The sequence below is a fragment of the Passer domesticus genome, chromosome 1 (genome assembly GCF_036417665.1).
Source record: "Passer domesticus isolate bPasDom1 chromosome 1, bPasDom1.hap1, whole genome shotgun sequence".
NCBI classification, from domain to species: Eukaryota; Metazoa; Chordata; class Aves; order Passeriformes; family Passeridae; genus Passer; species Passer domesticus.
Genome location: NC_087474.1, coordinates 9,458,784 through 9,482,776, shown reverse-complemented (window position 1 = coordinate 9,482,776; position 23,993 = coordinate 9,458,784). Strand labels below are relative to the sequence as shown.

At 40.2% G+C, this 23,993-nt stretch overlaps 1 protein-coding gene across 7 annotated transcripts in view; it reads left to right on the top strand.

Annotated features, from left to right (window-relative positions):
* Positions 1-23,993, top strand: part of DIP2C (disco interacting protein 2 homolog C) — a 307,254-nt gene that overhangs the window by 151,290 nt on the left and 131,971 nt on the right. For 3 of the 7 annotated variants that reach the window (XM_064388492.1, XM_064388574.1, XM_064388326.1), the window contains exons 2-3: positions 12,568-12,639; positions 15,199-15,366. In XM_064388492.1, coding sequence (XP_064244562.1) covers positions 12,568-12,639; positions 15,199-15,366 — 240 coding nt within the window. Of the gene's footprint in view, positions 1-38; positions 67-12,567; positions 12,640-15,198; positions 15,367-23,993 lie in introns of those variants that run through there. The other 4 variants (XM_064388801.1, XM_064388720.1, XM_064388648.1 and 1 more) reach the window with 3 other exon arrangements.

The following is a 23,993-nucleotide window of genomic DNA, read 5'->3' as shown; positions in this document are numbered from 1 at the left end:
CAGATACTTCATCTGTGCTTTTGTCAGGTTTACGTGGGCAGCTGTCCACCCACATGGAGCACTCAGGTCAGCAGCATTTGTGGGCCAAACTTGCCCAAGGACACAACTGCAGGACTGAGGATCTTGGATGGCAGCACAAGGCCAAAGGCTGATAGCTGATGTGTGATGTTGGTCACATGCATCTCTGTCCAAAGCAATCTAGGTGGATGTGCTATCTGAATGATGCTGAAAATGTATATTTGTTTGGGTATATTTGTGTAAATCCTACCTTAATTCTTCATTTCTTAGTTTCTTAAAAGATGGCTATCTTCCCAGGCTCTGCTAGTCCTATTTCCCAGCTAGGACTTAATAACAGATTATTAAATCAAGTCTCTTGTTGGTTTTCTGCATGTTAAGTAATCTTTATTGGCACTTCTAAAGTGTAGCTGTATTATAAATGTAAAAGTAAATGGAGTGTTGGGTTTTGTAAGGTGTGTTATTGGTGTTCCTTTGCTCCTCAGGCTGGCATGTTTGCCAACCTACCTATGGATCCACAAAATAAATAAGCCACAAGGGGAATTCCTGCAAACAAGCAAATTAACAAATATTTGCAATAATAATTAGCTACTTGTCACCATGTGACAATTGGAGAACAAGAGCAGAAGAGTATATTTTGACCTATTGATACAAACATGCATTCATGGGCTTTCCCAAAAACTTCTAAACCACCAGCCCTGCCTGTGAAAGCCAAACTCGAGTGCTGAAACTTGTCATCGTGGGAAATGGCCTTTGCAAACGCCTGCCTGTTAGAAAAGCAGTGCTGGTTTTGGCTTCTAGCACAGGTGAAAATAAACACTCCTCAGTAAAATTTTGCTTGCTTTTATTTTAGTAAGTATAGCTGTGATTTAATTCCAGCTTCTTTTTGAAAGGAACTCTATATTGCAGGAAAGAATGTAACAAGGATGTGAAATCAGTGGCTTTTTTTGGGTTGAAATACTTTATTATTTTTTGAAATGTGAGGGAAAAGGCTACAGAAATCACAGAATAACCTCATTAACGTATGAAATAAATCATGAACTCAGAACTGAGGAGAAAAAGAAAATGTTTGCACATCTGGCTTACCACAGCAAATTTCCATATCTTGATCAGGAGAAGTTGTAAGCTGGGAATGGAGAATAAGAAGGATGAGAGTATGAAGATCTGATTTTCCAGCTGCATGCAAGTGTGTGCCCTGGACCTAGCAAAGGTTTGCAGATTTCCAAGTATTTCACAGGCTCTGGAGGGTAATAATTCCTATGAGAACAGCTGCTTTGTGCCAACATCAGTATGAGCTGTCACATTAGGTTTGTAATAATGTTACAGACCTTTAGGAGCCTTTGGAGGTGAACAACAGCAGGGGAAAAAATGGAATTGTCAAATATTGTGAAACCTGTGGAGAACAGGGTCATCGATTGTGTCTTGAGGAAATTGAAGGTATGCAACAATTTTTCCTTTCAAGTTGTTTTGCAGGTTTAAGAGAGTAAGGTCTGAGTCAGCCTTTGGGAAATAGGAGTCCTTGAGTCAAAGGATGCATATTTCCAGTGCTTCATAAACAATTTGCCCACATATCAGGAGAACAGTGAGCTGCTTTTGGGCTTTTCTGTTCCTTTAGTAACATGTAAGGAATTGAGTTGAGTAATCAAATGATGTTAATTCATCTTGCTGTTTGAGGTCCTTGTGGAATGGAGCGGGAAAATGGCATGAATGCATTTTAGGTTATTTCTTTTAAAAGTGGCATTTCAGTACTCTGGTTCATGCAGAAGTACCCTAGTGACAATTTTCAAATGTAGTGGTTTTTTTGCATAGAAAAGATGAAGTGATCTGGGTGTCTTAATAACAGGAATTGCAGTCCATGTATTGCAAAGGCCTTTAAATAGCTGCTTGTTTTGTCATATCTGGCTGTTGGATCAAATAGACTGTCAACAAAATGTATTTTAACATATCAGCCTAAATTGCATTTGCAGGCTATAAAATAAGGATTAATTTTTGTGATTTCTTGAGCCCAGAGACAGATTTCATTTACTCTACATCAGCAGGATAGGTAGATCATTTTGCTCTGCATACATTTTCCTTAGTTTTCAGGCCCAGATTTGTTTAAAAATCTGAACTGGGTTTTCTTTGAACTGCATATTAATAGAAATGAGTGTTTCGTTTTTTCATGTTAGCAGGAAAATAAATACTTCCAGGAACTGTGCAGTTTGGGAAGCCTTTGTCTTCTTAGAAACAGTTTGTGTAGTGGTTATTATATATTAATAACAGCGGAAGAAAATTTTGCTGAAATAGGCAACTAGATAATATCAGCACTGGAATGCTAAAAGCAAAAATTAAAGACAGGGAGGTAAATTTAAACTTGATAAAACTCAACCTGAATTATCTTTGATAAGATAGTTTTACTAAACTGGCTGATCTCTTGCTTTTTTGAGGTAGTTCACTTTTTTTAGACAAATGAAGTTTGTCTAACAATGAACCAGGAAAACCAGTGGTATTAGGATTAAAAGGAAAATAATTATTTCAAGTTGAAAAGATTGAGATCAGTGAAAGAATTCCCCCAGAATGGTAAAGAGGATGCTATAGCAACTTGGAATAAAAAAAAAATAGTACAGCTGAATTTAGTTCCAGATGAGACTCAGTTCTTTCTGAGAGTGTTTGACAAGCTCTTGTGCAGTACATGGGACTCAGTGACCCAGGCAGTGCCATGTACTTGTCTGGCACCTTTTAAGACCTCTTGAAGGATAAGGTTGGTAAAATGGGAGGTCACTTTTTCCTAAGTGAAAGTGAACAGTGAGGTTTGTGAACAAAACCACAGTCTTTCCCTCCACAACGCTTCTTCAGGGAAGGCATCACTTGCAGGTTCTCTGTTCACTCCCCAGGCAGCCTCTGTGGTCTCTCTCACCAGCCAGCAGCTCACCCCTGGCCTTGAGTGGGACAGAACTAAGATGCAGATGGTCTGCTTTGGGGCTGGTGCCTCGTGTGCTAAAGTGAAGTACTGAGGCACAAAACCATGGAATTTCCTTGGAAAGACAGTGCCAGTATTTATGTACTGTGGTGTTAATGTTCAGAAATTCCTGGATGTGGTGTTTTTTGTGTCTAGCAGTAACAGCAGAGTTACTTTTCAGCTGTGTGACAAGTAGAACAAGAGTAACACAATTTTGCACCTGCTTAGGATTATTTGGACTGTAAAATGTGCATCAGAGGATGCTGATTAGATTAATAAAATGTACCTGAATGCAACCTCCTGCTGTGTCTAGGTTGTAAGTGCTCTTCTGCTCAGTGGAACTGTGTTCTCAGGTGAAATAACACTAGGGTACATTGCTGCTGTCATAGCAAGAACCTAATTGAAAACCAAGAGGAAATACTGTAGAAAGAGGTCTGGGCTTTTCTAAATGTATGTGACTTTATTCTTTGGACCACGTCCAGCCTGTCTCAGAATAATAAAACCGGAGAAGATTCCTTCATCTATAAGGGTACACATGAAAACTTATAAAACTAAACTTCCTTTCTGCTCCAGATCTGAAGCAACATCTTGCCTCTTAGGTAAATCCATGGATGGCCATCTTTCATTTCTAAGAAGGGAACTCCAAATGAAGTAGTTTTATTTTGCACAGAATAGTTAAAAATCTGCTGAGACAGAGAGGATGTGAGGAACTATTCAATGTTGTTGCTAGAATTTCCATCACTCAGAGCAAGGGTTTTCACTCTGATCTGCTGTTCTTCCCTAGCAGGATGTTGGACTGTGCAATCGAGGAGGTTGTTCCTTTTGGATGCTTTTGAAATGAATGTGTTTCTATACTTTTGGGGGCGTTTTTGGAAGGAAACAAGTTATTTTAGCCTTGTTGGAAAGCTTGAAAAAGAACTGGAGCTACTGGGGACGAGAATGAAGGCAGTAGGGGTGTGGGTTAGGTTGTTGAGAGAATTGCTTATGAGGGCTTGGAGATATTTGGAGGCTTCCTTGAGCATTGCATTGTTCACAGTAATTACCCTTGGGCACTTTGAGTTTAGGAGAGGGTTGGCGTAGAAAAGCATATGATAGATCCATTATCAGGCTTTTATGAACAACAGGTATTTATGATCCTTGACTGCTTGCAACAAAGTTTATGATAGTACAGGAGATAACTGATTTACTGAATTTAGTAAAGTAAAAACCATCATTTCAGGAATAGGAATGTGAATATTACCATGGAAGATGTTTATGTTCTCTTCATAATTTTTTAAAAAAATTCTTCAATGTTGTGTGTGTCATGTAGTGAAACATGGTGCACTAAAACTGTAGACCAGGTTATTTGGCTTAATGATCTCCCAAGTGATAAATTTTTAAAACAGTTATGGTCACTCAGCATAGTTGTCATGGTAATTCCAGTCCCTGTTCACAACTACTTAAAACTGCTCAATATTCTTCCACAACCATTCATGGTCTTCAAATTGTTTAAAAAGGGAGTATTGCTGCTTCAGCTTTCCCATGGTAGTTAAGATATCTGTGCTTTTCTCTCTTTGCATCCAGCTGTCAAAGTATGTGGAGGTTTGCATTTGCATAAAGAGGTTTTTTAGTTTTCTTTCCCCAGAAGAGGTTCTATTTTTACAAAAACTGTGGGAAGAGATTTGGACGTTTTGGCATTCTAATACTACAGTGCAACTGCTCTAAATACCTATTTTTAAAATCAACATAATGTCTTTAACCCACATTAGGGTAAAATAGCATTATTTTAGATACTGTAGATAGAATCAGTTCTATTATTGACTGCCATAACTAATACCAAATACAAAAGCTTTATGGAGAACCTAAGTCAATAGGGAGAATGCTGCAATACATCACATAAAAGCAGTTATTTTATTTTTCCCAGCATATGAAAACAGGAGTTCCAGATTTCTGTTCTGAATTGTAATTTGGGATGAGATCTGGAGTCATACTGTGATGCATCAATATCCTGGGAGCAAAATTATGGATGAAGGATTTTGAAATCTGTTGATTTTTTTGGAAGATTTTTGTTCCTTTCCAAGAAGATTAACCCGTTTGCACTTTTTTGGTATCAACTTAGTAATGTCAAAAGGAATAAAAGGTGGCTAAAAGCACAAGGCTGCAAACAGGAGAATTATTTTCATAGGGTACTTCCTGGAGAAGTGAGAAAAATAAGAACTTTTGCTATTAACAAATTTTACCATTCTACTTAGATATTGCAGGTTTTTCCTTGTGAAAAGCCTTGAACATATTTTTCTACCCAGAGGAGCAAATATGCACACAGACTTGTTTGGATATGGATTCTCAATTTTGTTTCATACATCTATTATGTGTTCCTCCTTTAGGATTCCTCCTCCTCCTTCTCCTGCTGTATATTTTTTTCCAAGGCATTTTCAGGGCTGGGAAAAAATCGGGACACAAATTTCCAGTACGCAGCGCGGCGTTTATGGAAATGCCTGATTTGCTCTGAACTGTAAATTCTAAATAATGATAAGTGGAATTACTGCTGTAATTATCTTTCTGTAGGGAACATTTCTAACTTGAAATATAAAGCCTGCCTATTAAATAACATTTATCAGGAATGTTTCCTTAGGCATAGATTTCAGAATTGTATTTTATTTTTATCTTGAGCAAGATCTGACTCTGCACCGTTTGTTAGAGACAGGGAGAATAACTAGAACAGGCAAATGCCTCATAGGCAACAGGAAAGCCAGTGGAGAGATGAAAGATGAGCTTCCAGCAGCTGCAGAAAGGATATACACTTCAAGGGTGCCCTATAAGCCTTATAAAGCAATAAAGGAAGGAAAACAACATTATGAAGGGTCCTAACAGTCATAAAATTCCAAAAATGGCAAGGATTGCTTTCATTATATAAAGTGTTCGTTAAAGCTTTAAATAATGAAATAAACCCTTGACACTGAGAATGGAAACCTTCACTGTTCCACCAGCCTCTGTTTACTTTACACTAATCCAGGCCATAAAAGTAGTGCTGTGCAAATTCCCCGTTCCGGGGCAGCTCCGGGATGCCCGAGGACCACACAGCTCCCCGGCTTCCAAGGGGTCTCAGCAGCTTGCCCAGCTCCTGGCCCCGTGCCACCCCTCTGGCAGACACTGCTGCTCCCCAGCTCAGCCAGCCCAGAGAAAGTCTGAGTCACAAAATCCCTGGGATGGTTTTAATTGGCTTAAATTAGGTGTTTCGGGGTTCCTTTTGGGGGATTTCCCCCACGTCCCCGGATTTCTTTTCCTTTCTATTGAAGCCCAAGAGTATTTTGGGTGTTAGAAAAATGTGCTGAAGACTTTGGGACCAGAAAGTAAGTGGGGAAATTCATTAAGGGTCTTTTGGGATTCAAGGTGGAGATACTAAAAAATGGCTTCCATACAAATTTATTTGCTGCTCACATACTTCTTTAAAATATTAGAATTGAAATTAAAACTAAGCACTTAGTATGCAGCAGACACTTAATTTCTCTATCAAAAGAATGGGAAGAAAGTATTTATTTTGAACAGGAATATTTTCCAAATTCAGAAGACCTTGAATCTCTTATTTAAGCCCTGTTAAAATAGTTTACCTTCTCTGTTAATAGCATAATCTGTTTAAATATTTTCTCCTGAATTAGAACCCTCTTTAGGAAACATTTTAAGCTTCACATTGTAAATACACATGGAACACTCTGCCTTATCTTTCACTGAAATTCAGCCATTTTCTGCTTTGCTTGCAACAAACAGGAACAAAATGTACCCTTGGGGGAAAAGGGGAATTCAGATATAGGTGGGTAAAATTGTCACCTTTAAAAAAAAATTGAAAGCTTTAAGCTACAGCATAATCTCCTTAAAGGCACTTGAGCAGTTCTGTAATTTATGGCACTGGTTGCAGTGAAAGTGTGGGATCCCATTAATTGTTCTGCCCACTGCCATAGTTTGCCATTTGTTTCTTCATCCTCATTCTGAGCAGTTTTCTGAGATTCTGCCGTAGCTGAACATCAATTTTTAAAAGACATTGAAAAAGAAAATTACTCCTGATATATATATTTGTGTTCTTCTGTGTGTTACGTGATATATTTGTGGAGCTCTGGTATCTCTGTACTTGCACCCTCCAAAATGAAATCTTTTGTCTCTTGGCATATTTTTGGGAGACCAGACAGGGAGACTGTCTGCATCATGAGTGGGAGAAGTAAATGACTCACAGTTCTCTTTATGAGGAGCTTTGTTTCATTCAAATCCCTCTTGCCAAGATGCTGACACTGAATTTGAGTCATCAGCAATAAACAAGTCGTACAGAAAATTGAATCTTTAGAGGGCAGAAAATCATGGGCAAAAGAAAGACACTCACCAGTGAGCTCTGTGTTAGTGTGTGCTTGAGAGGAGTTATTGATTGCATTATTTCCCGTGGTGGATTTTTCCATAAGTGCCTTAAACTAATTCAAAGTCCCAGCCTGAAATTTCATTTTGAAAACATGTATGTGTAGTGAAAACAGCAGCATCAGTCAGGCTTTGATATTGTGGAGTATAAAATTGAGTTTTCATTACAGTAAATCAGGTGATTTTGGCCCCTGGTTTTGTCATGAGCTTTTTACCTATGCTGTGTCATGAAAGGCTGAGATCAGAAAGCATTTTTTTGCATCTTCCAGGAAAAAAGATGTGAAATTTAGCTTGTATTGGGGTTTGTTATTTCTTTTTCCTCCCCTGTATAATGCAATAATTTTGAATAAATTTACTTCATATATCATGGTGGCAGTTCTTCAGGACTACACGTTTTTGTTTTCAGAAGTGATAATAGATGAGCTAATAGCTATTTCAGTTGAAAAATGAAACTTTTGTACTATATAAACTCTAAGAATTTTACTTTAGTGAAAGCAGCACAGCACCTTATTTTCTGTGGTACTGCTCTTTCTAACCATTCTCAGCTTAGAAAGTGGAAATGCTTCAAAGAAGGGTGGAAATGCACAGATATTTTCATGTTTAATAACCTTCATATTTTCACATTGAATAACTTTCCCTTCAACAAAACACTAAGAAGTGAATAATTTGCTGATTACAAAATGTACCTTTTCATTTTTGGTTTAAGGTGTGATTCAGTGTAGGACATGACATACAAATGGATGGAGTTGACTCACGCAGAGGCCCAGACAGAACATGGGATAATGGGAATGACTTCAACATTTGCAGGCATTTCTTGCTCCTCAAAGTGTCTTGCCCAATGTGGAGGATCCCCAGGGGCTCTCCATTACCTGGCGCTCCTTTCTCGCTCGTGATGGGTTTGTGCTGTAGTTAAATTGCTCTGACCTGCCTGTCCCGGCTTTAGACCATTGTCTCTGTAATGAGGCAGAAATCCAGCACTTTGGAAGGAAGGAGGAAAACCCAGCAAATTTTCAAAGGAAGCACAGTGTCTAATGCAAGCAGTAGCAGTTGTGATGAGCATAGTCGAATGAACTTGCGCTCCGGCGCGGCTTTGCTAAATATAGCTACAGAGGACTTGTTGTCTGCGGGCACTGGTGTCGGAGAGCATTGCCATCTGCAGCTGGGAAAGCAGCAGAAACGGGCACAAATCACAAATAAAAGAGATGGCAGTGGGATTACAGACTGCCAGAGCCCTGGTCCTGCACTTGGCTCAGCTGGGCTACCTTGCTCCTTGGAGGGGTGGATGGTCTTTAGTTCATGCTGTCCTTTTCATTGTAAACGTGGCATTTTCCCTCTTGTGCCTGGAGAGACTGTCCAAGGCTTATTTCCATAGAAATGAACTTGTTTTGGTGAAGGAGGGTCAGTGTACTGCATGCCTATTCAGCAGCCCTTGGACAGCCAGTTTTAAACATGGGAAAAGCAGGGTAACATTTGCTCACTGTTGGCATATTCAGGTCTCTCAGGGTTGTGCTTTGCTCTCCCCTGCTGGCCTTGGGCACAGGACCCCCCCAGGAATACACCTGTGGCCTCCCATGGTGGAAACCTGTCAGATCACCAGTGGAGGTGAGGAAGAAAATAGCAACGTGTCCAGGGGAGGCCGAGATCCTTGGGTGCCGTGAAGTTAATGCAGCCTGGGAGGAAGGGAGTGAGAAGGAGGGCAGGGGCTGGGACCAGCTGTGGGATGAAGCTGAGAAGAAGCAGAGCTGGACTGAGCACTTGGGAGCAGAGCCAAGGCCAGGGGATGGGACGAGAGCCATGGCAGAAGGCAGACAGGCAGAGCAGAGGCCTGCAGGGAGCTGCTAAATGGAGATGCCACCTTTCAGCTGTGTGGCTTTATGTGATGGTGTCTTGTATCAGGGACACCTGTCCTCAGAGTGCCCTGCAGCCTTGTGCTCCTTCTCCTCCCTCATGTCCTTAGTGCTGGAGTCTTGTCATCATCCATTCATCCATGGTCTGGCTTTTCCTTAAACCCATTGCCGGCCTTGTCTCCTGTGCAAGGAGATCTAAATTTGTAGAGGCTTTGGAGAGTGGTGGAAAACCCAAAGCCATTCTGTCTGCTCAAAGGACATTGTGGGTAAGACCCTTTCCCCTCCTTAAATCTGCTTGCTTTTCAAGAGAAGAGTTAGGATTTATGGTACCTTTCTCTTTTTAACTTTCTTCCTAGGGCAAGAAAGTATAGTTCTACTTATGCTGTTGATACTCTCAAAAAGCCAAGATTAAATGCAGCATTGCACTATGGAAGAACATGAGCTAGGTGGACCTAACTGGAAAGGGGTTTGCTCCCCAGATTATAGATGTAAAATTCTCACATTCCTTTGCAAAAGAAGGAAGGACATAGTCCAAAGGTCTTAGTATTGTATTGAGAAAACTACAGTGAAAGGTGATTTATGATAAGAACAGGGTTTAAGCTCACCTAACCTTTGGTGAGTTATGCTTAGTATATCTTTAGAGCTTACACAATGAATTCAACATAGCTTTGAAATGCAGTAGATTTACATATGTCATAATATTTTAATGGTTAATGAGCTATTGTTTATAATCTAAAGTCAATCTACCTAAAAAAAAAACCCCACAAATTAATATGAATAGCATCAATCATGATAAATAAAGCATGGTACTTCCCCGGAGTATATGATACTCTTGACTTCCTTCCACCTCAAAATGGTGAAAGTGATGCTACAATGAAAATGGTAGAGATTTTATAGTTTGCTTTTGCATGTTTTTATAGTTGGTGACTTGGGAAATGATGGGCATGATGATAGAAAATTTAGTGATAATTGCAAATTAATTTGCTGTTTGCTCCTGGAAACTTAAATATTTCCATAAAAAATTGTCTCAAAAACTCATTTTACTGGTGATTTTTGTTGGTGGTGTCTGTGGTCTGGGGAAGGAGTTACTTTTGTTTCTGCTCAGAGTAGTTCTTTAATGGTGAACTTCAAAAGAATAAGTCTGGATACCAATTTGAATAAAAGATTATTACAGACAAGAGTTAACACTTGATTTTGATCTTTCTCACTTTGGTGTCAAATGACTGGTTTGTGTCATTTCATTCCATTAAGACAATATAGGTTTATAAACTAGGAGAAGAAACTTTAAGGCAGGAACGAGTGCAGGTTGCATGAGCCATGTCTGGAATGTATAGCTTGAGGTATTGATTTGCATGTGTGTGTACTACCATGTGAGTGGAAGAGTAACCAATAGTCAGGCACCTGCTGTTATTAGTTTCATATCTAAAATGTCATTTCCAGCTTGCACATACCACAGGGGAGCTGTGGTTCTCCACAGGGTACCTCTGCTCTCCTAAAAGAGCAATAGTAAAATAAAAAAGTAAAATTTTTACTCAGGCTGTGTCTGGAATGCATGAGACTTTGGTGTTCATGAGCACAGGAAGTCAATAGTAATTTGTTTAGCAACAGTTTGGAAGAAAAAATTCTTCACGTTTTATAATTTTCACATAAAAGCAAACACATTTTTCATTAAAACATTTTAATGAAGTGGTATCTATTGTTACTGTCTGGTTTGTGAGGAGCTGGTGATTACAACGAAGAGGGAGCTTGTTTCACTAGCTTGAACACATGCCAGAAGTGTTCAAAATGGGAAGAAATGTGCTTGAAAAGTCAGTGGGTTTGAACTTTAAAGCTTAGGACCTCTTGCCAAGTCTGCCACTTCTTCCCTGAGTAAATACGGGAATGTTATCATTTGAAGTGCTCCAGTCTCTCTCTCCTCATTTAAAAACCCAGATATTTTAGCCACTTCTTTTGTAGAGCAGTTTGAGATATGGTCGTGAAGACTATAGGTGTTATTTTAAGGACTGTTTTTGAAGCAGAGGTGAGAGGTTGGCTCAGGACACTGTCACAGAGAGGTTTGCAGAATTTTGCCTCCTTATTGCTTACTGGAACCATTCCTAAGAAAAGGTGTTTCAGCAAGGCATAGCAATTAAAGATGTTTTTATGTAGTTATTGATTTCAGACCAGCAGACATTGGTGCTAATTTAGCACCCATTTACCAGAGCAGCTGGGACTGGAATGAGTGTGTTGTTCCCTTGGCAAACAATGTCCTTAGGTAAAGGTTGAGCACAGGGATGGAGCAGCACAAACAGGCTCACGTTGCCTTGTCCAGCTGAACACTGCAGTCAAAGCTCCTCTTCTTTTTTGAAGTTTCAACCCTCCTAAGCCCTCAACCTTTACCAGTATAAAAGTCCAGCATTGCAAGCGAGCTTTAACTGCATGATGAGTCTCACAATAACAGATAGGCCTATTGATAGGGCAGAGAATATGGTGTTATTTTAAAAATATTTGAATTTTTAGTTTCTGGAGTAGCTTATATTGAACACAAGCACATATGCATGTATTAAATTTGATATTTAGCTTCAGAGTCAGGACTGTATTCCTGCTTTGGTGCCAAACTTCTCCCAAAATGTAAGAAGACTAAAAGAATATGTTTTGTTCTACATGACTAATTATGCGTCATTTTTTGCTGGAAAACTTTTACAGAAAAATGCTGTTTAGTCTTTATATTAAAAAAACATAGCTTACCTATGGGGAAGCTTGAGGCTCAGTGAAGTGTCACTTTAATTGAATTTAGGAAATACAGATGTTTGCCTCCAAATATTTTTTTTGATACTTCAATGGAAATCCAGACAAAGAGTCTTTATGGTACTATTTTCTAGTGGATCTGTTGTAGCTCTGTTTTGTTTTTGTTTTGTTCCTCAGTACTGCTCAGAAATTAGCTAAAGCATTTTTATTGCAGAAATGATATAGCAGCAGTTTCAAGTCTTTTGTGCCTTACATGCTCGATTAGAAAAATCCCATTAATGATAGAAAATGCTAATCAGTGATGTGTTTTGCCAGCCACTACAAGCCCACACATTCTATATAATCCATTGTTTATTAACCTGATGAAGGTCATTGCAGCTTTTGAAAGCTTGTGTGCAGCATATCAAAATGGTTTTAAAACTCCGTGCTGCTGGACTTTGGTGCTGAAATAAGTCAAGGCTGGGTATTTTCTTGCCAGAATGGCTGTGGCCTAAACTGAGTTTTTTCTGGGTGGAATGGTCATTCTGTGCTTTTCATTTGTTCATTTTAATTGTAAGGACAGATGAACAGTGCAGTGGTGGCTAAGCTGATGGTGCTGCCATTAAGAAGCTATACACTGTCTTTATTCACATCATATTGATTATCCTTTTCTTTTCTTGGCAGGTGACATCACACAGAAGGGATATGAAAAGAAGAGATCAAAATTAATTGGGGCCTACCTGCCACAGCCTCCCGGTATGTGTATCTGTGCTTGTGATATATGAAGATGTCAAGTGTACTGATAGTTGCCACTGTAGAAATCTGCATCTCTGAAGAAGCAGATGTGGCAGAAACAAAGCTATTGTTATGCAGAATAAGCTTATTCCATCCATTTTGTGTGTATTTATATATATATGTCTGCTTTGATGTGTGTGTACATTTTTTACATACGTTGGTGTGGGTTTGGCAGTCATGTCTGGAAAATTAAATTAGCCTAGACTTGTTAGAGAGGCATTGTTTGTTGGAAGGAATGCAAGAATCCAAAGGAAAATGTGATGTCCTAACTCATTAACATCTCAGCCATGTGAAGTTTTCTGAACAGAAGTATGCAAGAGTGGAAGAGAACCTTGGATCTTTGTAACTTCCTCCATTTCTGGGTTTCCTGTCCACGTCTCACTTTTGAATACACTAGAGAGACCATCAATGTCCTTACAGTTCAGCTTGTCCTAGGGCATGTGGGCAGCTGACCTTTTACATATACCTGGCTTTAGTATTAAGGGATAGGCTGCATGTGTTTGCCCAAAGGGTGTAAATGTACCTTCAAACTAAATTTAATAAGGTATTGCTTAGTTGAATTTATTTCATATATACGTATAAGAACTTTCCAGAGTTGTTTTACTCTTGTGAGGCACTGGATCACAAAGTTCAATGTGTAGTTGTAGGTATTGGTGTAGACCTCTCTTCTCTCTTGGTCTCAGAGGAGTGTGCCCGTGCATTCCTGGTCTCACTGACCTTACAGAGGCTCCACTTAGGCTTGGCTGTTCTCTGAGCCTTGTTTTTGTTGCAGGCCTCAGCACTAGTTTCTCCTTCTTTTACGAAATCTTTCCTTTTTAGTGGAATTGATGGGGTTTTAAACTGCTGATGTGTGAAGGCACTGCCTTGTTCTCTCTTCATCAGGTTTGTATATCTATTGTAAAGCTCCATAGCAGAATGCTGATTTTGTGCCTCTGGATTTCACTTGGTCTGCTCCACTGATGGGAACTCCACAACAGAGATCAGTGTTACAGACACCTCTGTTTTCTGAAGTGATTCTGAAGCCTGGTTTGAGGGTGTCTGTGACATTCCCCAACCACTGGGAGCCATTAGGGAGTGAAGCAAATCAAATCAACAGAATTACTATATTGCAGAGGTGCAGTATATTAAATTTCTGGGTATTTATGTTCCAACCCAACTATCAGACATACATTAGTCTTCACAGCTGGTTCTCATGAGACCTGCTTGGATTTGCTGGGTTGTGAAGAGCCTCACAGCAATTCTCAGTGCAGCGGCACAGTTGGTACCAGAATCTGTTTATTTTTTTACTTGTTACTCTCCTTTCTTCACACAAGCAAATAGAGCTCATGGTCCTCTGGTCAAACTATATCCATGGCTGAAACTGCTGGGGGTTCATATGCATGTAATGATGAAAGAGAGAACATGGAGAATCCTCACAGATTACCTTTCAAGGTCTCTACTGTGATACTGAAGTTTGGCAGTGTAAGGAGAAGCAGAGGGATCTCTGTAAGCCAGTCCTGTGGTGAGGTCCATCCACTAACTTAAAGAGGTCATGACTGAGAATGTAGCTGACTTAGAGCTGTTTTAAGGATGGGACAAAATGGAATGAACATTTTCTGCTCACCCAGTTGCTGGAAATCCCTCACAAGGAAGGTGAAATATGGATGTGAAGGTAATAGGATCAAGAAAAACAAACTGTTGAAGTATTGTCCACTGTTTTCTTGTAAATATATTCAGGTCAATCATTTAGCTGATGGCTAAATGGATTATTTTATTATAGTGGAAGACACTACTTCTGCTGTATTAAAGTATTTTCCTCCATAAATGGATAGTATTTGTGCTCGGGTCTTTTGCTGTCTTTGTACTTTTTGTTTGTTTTGTTGTGTTACCTTTTGGACAAAACCTGAAAAGGTTCTGTTTGATATAATCCTTCTAAGACCTTATTCATCTGAATGGCTTTAAATCCCTGCTCACTAGGAAGGGGGAGATGAATCCTTTCCAAGAAGAAGTGGGATGACAAAACAGATGTTGCATTTCATAAGCCTCTGTTAATATCGCAACAATCACATACATGACCAATTAGTCTTTTTTTAAAAAAAAAAATTTGTAAGCTGTTTTGATGGGGAGTGCAAGAATTTATAAGCTGTGACGGACTTGGATCTTGGTGTCATAAGGGAATAGAGGTTTTAGAGATATTTTAAACTGGTATGGATATGGACATGACTTTTGCTGGGATGGGAGGCATCGGGAAAGGGTAGGAATTTGCATTCTGTGACTGCGTTCAACAAACTAAAGGAAATCCAAAGGCACTTCCCCTCTGCTGGGACATCCAGTCCTCCCGCCGCGCCTTTGCTAACATTCCTAGCGCCCATGTTGGCAGAGTGGAACATCGACCCGCGTTGGCTCCGTGGGTGTCCTGTGGTGTCTGTGCGTGCGTGTGCGTGTGTGCTCTACTGCATGGGGGCAGCAGCTCCACTCGTTGCTGTAACAAATGTAAAAAAACTAAACGTGAATTAATTAGTTTTTTTCAACTTGTTACAGCAGCGAATGGAGCTGCCGCGGTACGGTGTAGACTGCAACACAGTGAAGGAGCTGCCAGAAGAATGCTCCGCACTGCCAACATTGGTGTCTGTGACATCCGGGAAGCGGCCGCTAGAGAGAGAGCAGCCAGCACAGCAGGAAACCGGCCTCTCTTTTATTTTCGTTTTGGTGAGCACCATGAATGTATCTTTTCCAGTCCGTATCTGTATATAACTGTGCCTCATCTGGAAGCCTCTGGTAGATGCCTACATCAGTAGGATGGACATGGGGCTGCCAGTTGCAAGGCAGGACAACCAAAGGATGACAGCTGGAAGGCCGTTGCTGACTTTCTCTGCCTAAGAGTGAAGGGATGGGAATGGAGAAGGAATGGCTCTTCCTGGTTATATTTGAACATATTAACACTTCTCTAGCTTCCATACCATGGATACTCTGGAGGAGATTGCATACAGTAAGCTGGTGAAACACAGGAGTGTGTGTGTTTCTAATTCCCGTTTTGGCGCTGCCTTTTTACAGTGCTCTAAACAGGCCCAAGCTCACCAGATTCTGGAGGAAGCTGTAAAACTCTAAGTGCCCTTAGTTCTATGCTGTTTTCAAGTAGAGATCTCTGGCTGAACTCTGCTCACATCCAAGCCATTCAGACGCAAACTGATTTCCAGGAATAGGCATCAGGCTGGTAGAGCAGGCTGGAGGAAGAACATTCCTCAGAGTTACATCTCTGCAAGGCAAGGCATGACTCCAGCCAGGCCTATAGAACTGTGGCCTTCCCAGGTACACATCCCTCTGGCAGGACCTGTGGCTGGTGACAGGCATTCTGCTTCATCCCTGCATTTGTAGCAAGGCTGCAGAGGATCCACAGCTTCTCAAGACACCAGATTTTCTCTTGCCAGCCATGTGGGCACATGGAGGACATCTCACTCTAGCCTGCATGCTTGTTCACACTCGCACAGGCTGTCCAGACAGGTTGTAAGAGATGGCTGGAGGGAAGATAAGATTTACAGTTCTGTCAGAACAAGACATACCTGTAAAAGGGTTATCTATTTCAGAAACCTTCTTCACTCATTTTCAAACCAATTTGCTGTAATTCTATAGAGGAGGCCTATATTGGATTCTAACTGTGTTTGTATTTCTTCTCTTATACAGGGCTGCTCTAGGTCAGGTTCCCTCAGTCTGACATAGTTAACTTCCTCTGCCTCAGATTTTTTCAAAATGGGAAAGATTTAATGTAAATTGCAATTTCAGGTTTAACAGTATTAGCGATATTAAACCATGTAATAAATGTAACCAGTAACAGGGCTGTAGACATATATGAACAGACATTCATATATGTCTTTTTGTCAGGCTTATTGGGATGCTGTCATTTCAGAAAGGAAGAGCTGTTATTTTTCAGGAATGGGATTAATGAAAGGTAAAGCCAGGCATCCATGTGGTTGATACCCTCCAGGTGATGTAGGAGCTGGCTGTAGGCTCCCTGTTTCTGACAGGACAATCCCAGAGCACGTATTGTCACATGCTGAACAAACCTGCAGTGACACACAGGGGATGTGCCAGATCCACTGCACATCTGCAGGCTGACTCTGCAGTGCATGCACAGCGGGTCTGACACATCCAGATGCTGCACAGACTGCTCATATGCAAAGGACATTTGTACTGTTCCAGCCAGGCTGTCGAACATCCAGAAATCCGGAACGGATGTGCTGCATTTGGCAGTGTTAATGGGAGAAGGGATGGGGGGAGCTCCCTTTTTCTTTCCCATTAAATCCCCACCTGCTTTAAGTCAGGGAGATAAAAGAACAGCTTTGTTTCCTCAAGATGCTTTCTCAGGATGTGAGTTTGTAGCTGGAGATGTTCTGTGTGCAGAGCTATTTTTCTTTTCTTAGTGTGCCCTTGTGTCAGACATCTAAAAATAATAGTGAATCCAGACCTTTATATCTGTACATACATCCCAGTCCCTCTTGTGTGGTGACCTTTCTCTTCCTGCCTCCATAGAGGAGCCATGACAGCCAAGAGCTGAAGTAACCACTTAAACAGGGATTTATTTCAGAATAACTTCCTGAATTTTATCTTGATTTGATCATTCAGTTCTGGGTAAGATAATGTGGACAACTGCATAAAGAAAAACCCTCCCTATAAGGAAAAAGCCCATTAATTACCTGTATTCCCCATAAGCTGTGGTTTTACCCAATTTACTTCCAGTGTTTTGCCAGGAAATTTGATTATTCATTCACAGACAATGTTGTTATCAATTAAGCATTGCTTCTAACGGCTCAGACATGGGTGGTTCATTCTCTCTTAATCAAGTGCTGTGTCTCCACTAGATTGCTTTCTGTAATTTCCCATCATTGGTACCACCAGTGTAGCTCTATTTGTAGTGCAACCATGTGGACCAGTCATCAGTGCTTTATTTATTATGGTTAATAAATCTGTGAGATGTGGTGCTTAAAAGGCACCTGCTGCTCCTTTCACATGCCTCGAGACAGATCCCTGCACCTCCTGCTGCTGGAGCCCCAACAGCACCAGCCTGGGAACACTTCAAGCTATGCAGGGCAGAGAAGATAATACATTTGTGCAGAAGATCCTTTGCCTTATGAAAAAACAATTTTTTATAGAATTACAGGAACCAATTTCCATACACTCTCTTATTAGCATGACACATATATTAATATCTGCTCTCTGTGCATATATTTGCATACTTTCTATGTGTATGTGTGCATGCCTTTGCTTTCAGCTGTTCCTGCTGCTAAGGCTTAAGGCAGTCCAAGTAAACTTGGTGATTACAATTTCATTTTTTCTTCCACAGACATTATTTGTATTGCAACATTATTTGGATTGCAAAGATTGCAAGGAAATATTTACACAAAATTTGATTCTGAAAAAGTACTCTCATGTATTCATTTTATTAATACAACAAGCACTCCTATCACATCTGCCTGCCTAATTCTCAAAAATCTTACCAAGAGATAACCATGATGGGGCATTTCAAAGGGTGTAAGTGTGGTGAGAACATGGATCTCTTTGAAAGGCATGTGCAGTGCACAGCACGTGGGCACATCCCTGAAACAGTGCACCAGATGTTTCCCAGATGAGAAACTGCAGCACACAGACAAATGCCTAGTAAGTCTTGGGCTTAAAAAGGAGTTTGGTTTTGAACTGGTGGATGCCCGCAGAGCTTAGTTTGGATAAAAAGGAATTTATTGAAAGCCTCTGAGAAGTACCCCTTGAGGCCATCACTTAAATATGATGGTTACTGTTTTGGTTTTGCCACCATGACTGAGTCCAGTTACCATTTGATAATTCTTTGGGCTTTGATAGCATCTCTGTTTTCTATCCTGTACCAATACCTCATAGTATTAAACCTTGTTCAAACACAGAGCAAAAAATACCTTCCTTCACTTTTCACTAATGAGTACATGATGAAATCTGTTAGTAATGCAGGTAGTGGTTTCAGCACTTGGTGTGATTTTTTTGGGTGGAGGATATTTTTAGTACACATCAGAGCTGGTATGTTTTTCAAAGAATATGAAGATTTCTGAGGAAATATCTGTTGATGTTCCTGGAGGCCATCTGCAGAACATAAGAGCATAGGAGGAAACATGAAAGTGTTGGTCTGAAATCTGACAAATGGGTGAGGAAAGATGTCTCAGTCAGAGGTGAACGATAGAGGGTAGAAAGGAAAAACACCACTGAGGGCCTTAAAGCTTAACCAGTGTTGGAGCAGAGGAGGTGGAGCCTGTGCAGGTGTTTGAAGAGCTGGGTGCTGCTGTCAAAATGAGAAACTGCTGGAATTCACAATGCTGCCTGGATTTGTCTGCAGTGTGATTTGACCAGCCCATTGGTGAAGATGTTTGCTTTGTGAATAGGTAGTCTTCTTTTTCATATTCTCCAAAAAGTATCTTCAAATGGGACACTGAAGCTGTGGAAAGGAAAATGGAAACCAAACATCACATATGCTCTGGAGCTGTAATGTGATGTCCACCATCACTGGGATAAAGGAGAGAAAAAAAGAAGCCAGTGAGATCCATGCTAAGTTTGAATTGAAAGCTAAACCTTTCAAGGAAATGCTGGAAGGCAAAATTGAGATTGTAATACTGAAAGAAAATTTGAAATGTGTGCATTAAGTCAGACCAAGAGTAAGCTCACCTGTGAAGGAAAACTTTTAATTAAACAAATCTAATCAGACATTACATTTTTCCAGATTTATCTAGCAGAACATGGTTCCACTTTCCTGGATGTCTTTGCTTAGAAGTATTGCATTTTAAGTCTCCCTTGGCTTATCCAGTGAATTCATTACATAGTTGCACATTTGATGGGAAGAGTGAAATGCCACACTAAGTAACGAGTTCCATGGGGATGGTGTGACATTTAGCATGTTTACAAAATATACTGTGTGTTCCTACCTGGGTTTACTTTTAAAGCTGAGCCACTAGAAGCTCAGGAAGCACTGTGAAAAGAAGGTAAATACTGTTTCTTAAAACTGCACTGCAGGCACTGTGTGCCTTCCTTCCCGCTGGCCCTGGAGTTGTTTGGTTTATCCTACAGCTCTCTCTCCTGGGAGCACACACTGTAAGTTAGTTTCAGAACAATAAATGTAGCCTCTGTCTAAGAATGCCTGCTATTTCTTGTCAGTTAGACATTTCAGCTTTTAATATTTTTAGATTCAAAAATTTGGCACAGAAATAAGAATAAGAGATATATCAAAGCAGCTTGTCAGCTGACATGAAGAAAATAATTGTCCTTTGTGGGAGAGGGCAGTGCAGCTATTGCCATGTTATCAGCACATAGTGTTGCAATTTAGATACAAAAAGAAGTAATAAAGAAAGGAGGAACAAGGAGGTGAAGGGGGGAAAAATTAAAGAGAGGTGAAGCCTGCTTCCAGCTGACAGTTTTGTACCTTCCATGCACTTAAAAATAAAGCTATCCAGCTTGCAGTGGTGTTGCTTAAATGGCTTTACTGAGGCTCTTGCATTTTTAGCTAAATTCAGTCAAGACAGGATCCAGCTTGCAGATTAGGATTTGTGGATTGATATATCTGCATTAAGTTGTCTGCCTATGAATCTTGTATTTATGCTTCCATTCTTATGTGAAGAGATACAGTTAATTCAGTTGCTGAAACCCAAAAAGCTTTTCAGTTGATTCCAAAGCAGAGACCTCCACTGACCACTTGCACAGCTCTCAGGGCTTCACTGGACTTTTGGAGTTGCCTGAAGATGGGTGAAGATGCGTCCTGATACTGTTCAGGACTTCCTGTGGTACTGGAGACACCTGCACAGAGTGAGCACACATGAAACAGGACTTCAAGGGGACCATGCCATTCTGGCCAAGGTGGATATCGCAGTCCACAACATTTGCAAAGAAATTTGACAGCTTTGTTTAGAATCCTGAGTTCTGGTCTAGGTCTCTGTTTTTCATAATAGGAGCTTAGCTTAAGCACCTTCTTGTAGACATCTAAATATAGGTGTCTTAGCTTCTGTTAGGAAAATGTCTGTTTGCTCCAGTGCACCGGCTGATGCCTGTGTGTATTGTGATGACCATAAAGCACTGATTTCTAAGCCTCTCGTATAAAATAACTGTGTTTAATATTTTCATTAAACTCTTCCTGGCTTGCAAAGAGTCAGTCAGTAGTGCTAATCATGCTTATCTGGTAAAGTCCTGCTTCATCTGCAAGACTGGGGTAGACCACGGTGTTATTTAGAATTATGCTGCTTTCACAGTGGCTGTGAATGTGTCTGTGCACAGGGCACTGGCATGACACTGGCCTTTCTCTGATGAAAGCCATTCATTGCTTTGCCACCTCCTTAAATGTAGGAATCGATCGAAGTATGGATTCTCAAGCCATCACTCTGCCGATGCACAAACGCGCCTGGGCGAAGCTGCACTTGAACAAGCATTAGCACTTAACTCACAGACCCTTGCGCTGGCTTGGGTTTAGTTATGTTCAGAAGTGAAAAAAATATATTCTAGTTACTGCACTGTACTGCTAGAGCCTTCATGGAGGTGAGCAATTTGGCTGTTAACACCACTTTGTTATTTGTGGCAACACTTCACTGATTTCATGGTAGTCATTATTCTGCACGGCTTTTACTCCCACCCATGGCTCAGGAATGGCAGTGTGTAGGTTCTTGCTATTGTGTCCTTTGTCTCACACCATCGCTGGTGCCGTGGGAGCCAGCGGGTGCACAGGAAGCCAAGATGTGAGTCCAGGCAAGCCAGCTAATTCCTGCTCCAGCCCTTCAGTAGAGAAGTGTCATCCAGTTCCTTGCTGTCTCTCCAAAGTGGGGCAGTGCTTTATGGTTTTTCACCCTAGAGGAACATAGTACAAAGAGGTGTCCCCACAACTGGCTGGTGCAGAGCTTCTTCTTGTATTTTAGCACCAATTAACTTCCTCATCTTTATTGGTGTTGTCAGTGAGCCAAGTTCACATGTCCTACTCCACTCCTGGGTAGAGATTTATTCTCTGTTTTTATATATATGTGTAAGTGGGAAGTAAAGCCATCAAATGATCCCCCAGATCTCATAAGACATTTTGATATTCTTATTTAGTTTTCTATTGCCTAAAATGACTACTGGTGCAGGATGATGAGTTGGGGCTCCCTCCTTCCTGACTATATGAAGAAACTTCATGTTGCCCATTGGCTCAGAAATTACTTACTTAAAAGAACAAAATCATGTATACAAAGTAGAAGGAAATAAAACTTGCTAAAGTGTCTCAGTTTTAAGATTAGATGAGACACTTAATGTGTCTGTAGTAAAAAAAATCTCCATAGTGAAGGGGAGGAGGGAAGAGCCCTTGGCAGTGTTGGGGAGTGCTGTGGGCAGCAGCACTGCCTGGCCAGTTGGGTGTCCTGCTGTCTTCTGCCATGGCAGGGTCAGTGTTTGATGTTATCTTATGTGCACTGTTTATTTTACACCTGGAAAAAGATGTTTGTGTACTGCCCACAGCTGCAGAAAAGGGACTTGAGGTGTCTCACAGTCACTAAACCAGGAGAAGGAAGCCTCAGGCTTGAATGTATTTTGCCCAATGGCTTTCAGGTTTGCCTGGAAGATCTCCCTCCTACAGCTGTTGTGTACCTCTGAAACTGATGCTTTTCCTCACAATTTAATTTCCCCTAGGTGTTTCTGAAGCCTATTGCATGTGGTTTTGTTGTTTGGAAGATGCAGTTAATCCCCTTTTCCTGTTTTATCATGATGTTGTACTGCAGTGACATCTCAATCATCTGTTTTTCTCCACATGCCATTGCCCTACACAAGTCACTTGCCATGGGAAATGTGGCACTGCTTTTTCTTAGCAAAACCTCTGTCACACAGCATCAGTGTTAGGTGTAGAATTTTTGGGTGTGTTTTTCTAGGATTTTTGTGAATATATGTGATTTCCAGAAATTATTTCATTCCTGATGATAAGGACTGAGATGAGTAATGGTGCTTAGCATCTCATACAGACTGGATCATAATTTTTGGAAAAATTTTAGTCAAAATTAGTTTTATTATGAACTGTATATTGTTCACTTTTAGGGTTATTAAATAAAGAAGGAAAAATTCTGAATATAAAAAGGAGGAGAAAGTATTTATTTTGATATATAAAAGAGAGTAGAAAGTACTTATTTTGATTATTTCAGTGATTTAGAAGTCAGGTTCACCTGACTGAATAAATATTAAGGGAAATGAGAGCAAGTGAAATTATGCAGTACTATAGTATGGAGACAGAGGAGTTAAATGAAGACATTTTATTTGATTTAAGAGAGTGAATTATTAATCACTATCTGAGTAGAGGAAAATTTATGGATTCATTCTGTCTTTTAGGCGCCTATGAGATTTTACTCCAAGCATGTTTTTTAGCCAACCAGCCATTCCTCCACAAAATCAAAGCAGACTTGACACTGCTGATAATCCAAAGATTTAAGAGAAAAGCTGGATTTCGAGTGCAGTTTATTTTCACAAAGAAATAAGCATACAATGCCAACTTTTTTCAAAAGATGCTTTTTTAAAGAGTTCATTGAAACCCAGCTGAGACTGATTGAAGTAATCACAGAATTTTCGGTTGGTCTGTAATCTACATAAAATTCTTGTTTCTACAAATGTAAACTCTTATCCCTCTCCAATAAGCTGGCATTGAACCATTTGGAAATGGTAGTGGAGAGTTTTTACATTATGTTTTAATTGAAAAATATGAGCATATTTTCAAGCATTGTTTTGTTGAATCCAATTTCAAGTTATTAGTCCTACATTTGAGCCCTAAGTGCAAGGGGCCAGTTTTACTTGTGTTCTTACAGTTACACGTGGTGTGTAACTACTTCTTAAAGGCAAAAAATTGTGGGAAAGAATCAATTTAATTTTGTCAGGTCCTCCTGTTCTTTACCCCTGGGCATCTGACACACAAGACTCTGTGCTTTCTTAGCTCAAAGCTGAATGCATCAGCTGGGCTTGTCTGCTCAGGTTCTTCTCTGGAAGAGAGCAGGCAACCACATCATGCCACTATTACAGATGCAGGTTTGCTTTCTTTGCGTTCTTTTCCTGTTGTTTGTTTGAACTTTCCTGCTTAAGTCATTGCCTTCACTCTTCTTTGGAAGATGTCAGAGAACATCCGTTTCAGGAGTGTTGATATATCATGCTGCTGTTATATTAGTACTGTAGTTTAATAGTAGTTTAAGAAGCTTTCAAGAAAATATTTTTTAAAAAAAGCAAATTCACTATGGAAAAGGGATTAATAAAATGTTTGAGTCTTAAAATGCTGGATGTTTAGGCTCATCATATTCAAATGCTGCAGGTTTACAAGGTTATTTTGTTGTTTTACTGGAACAGGT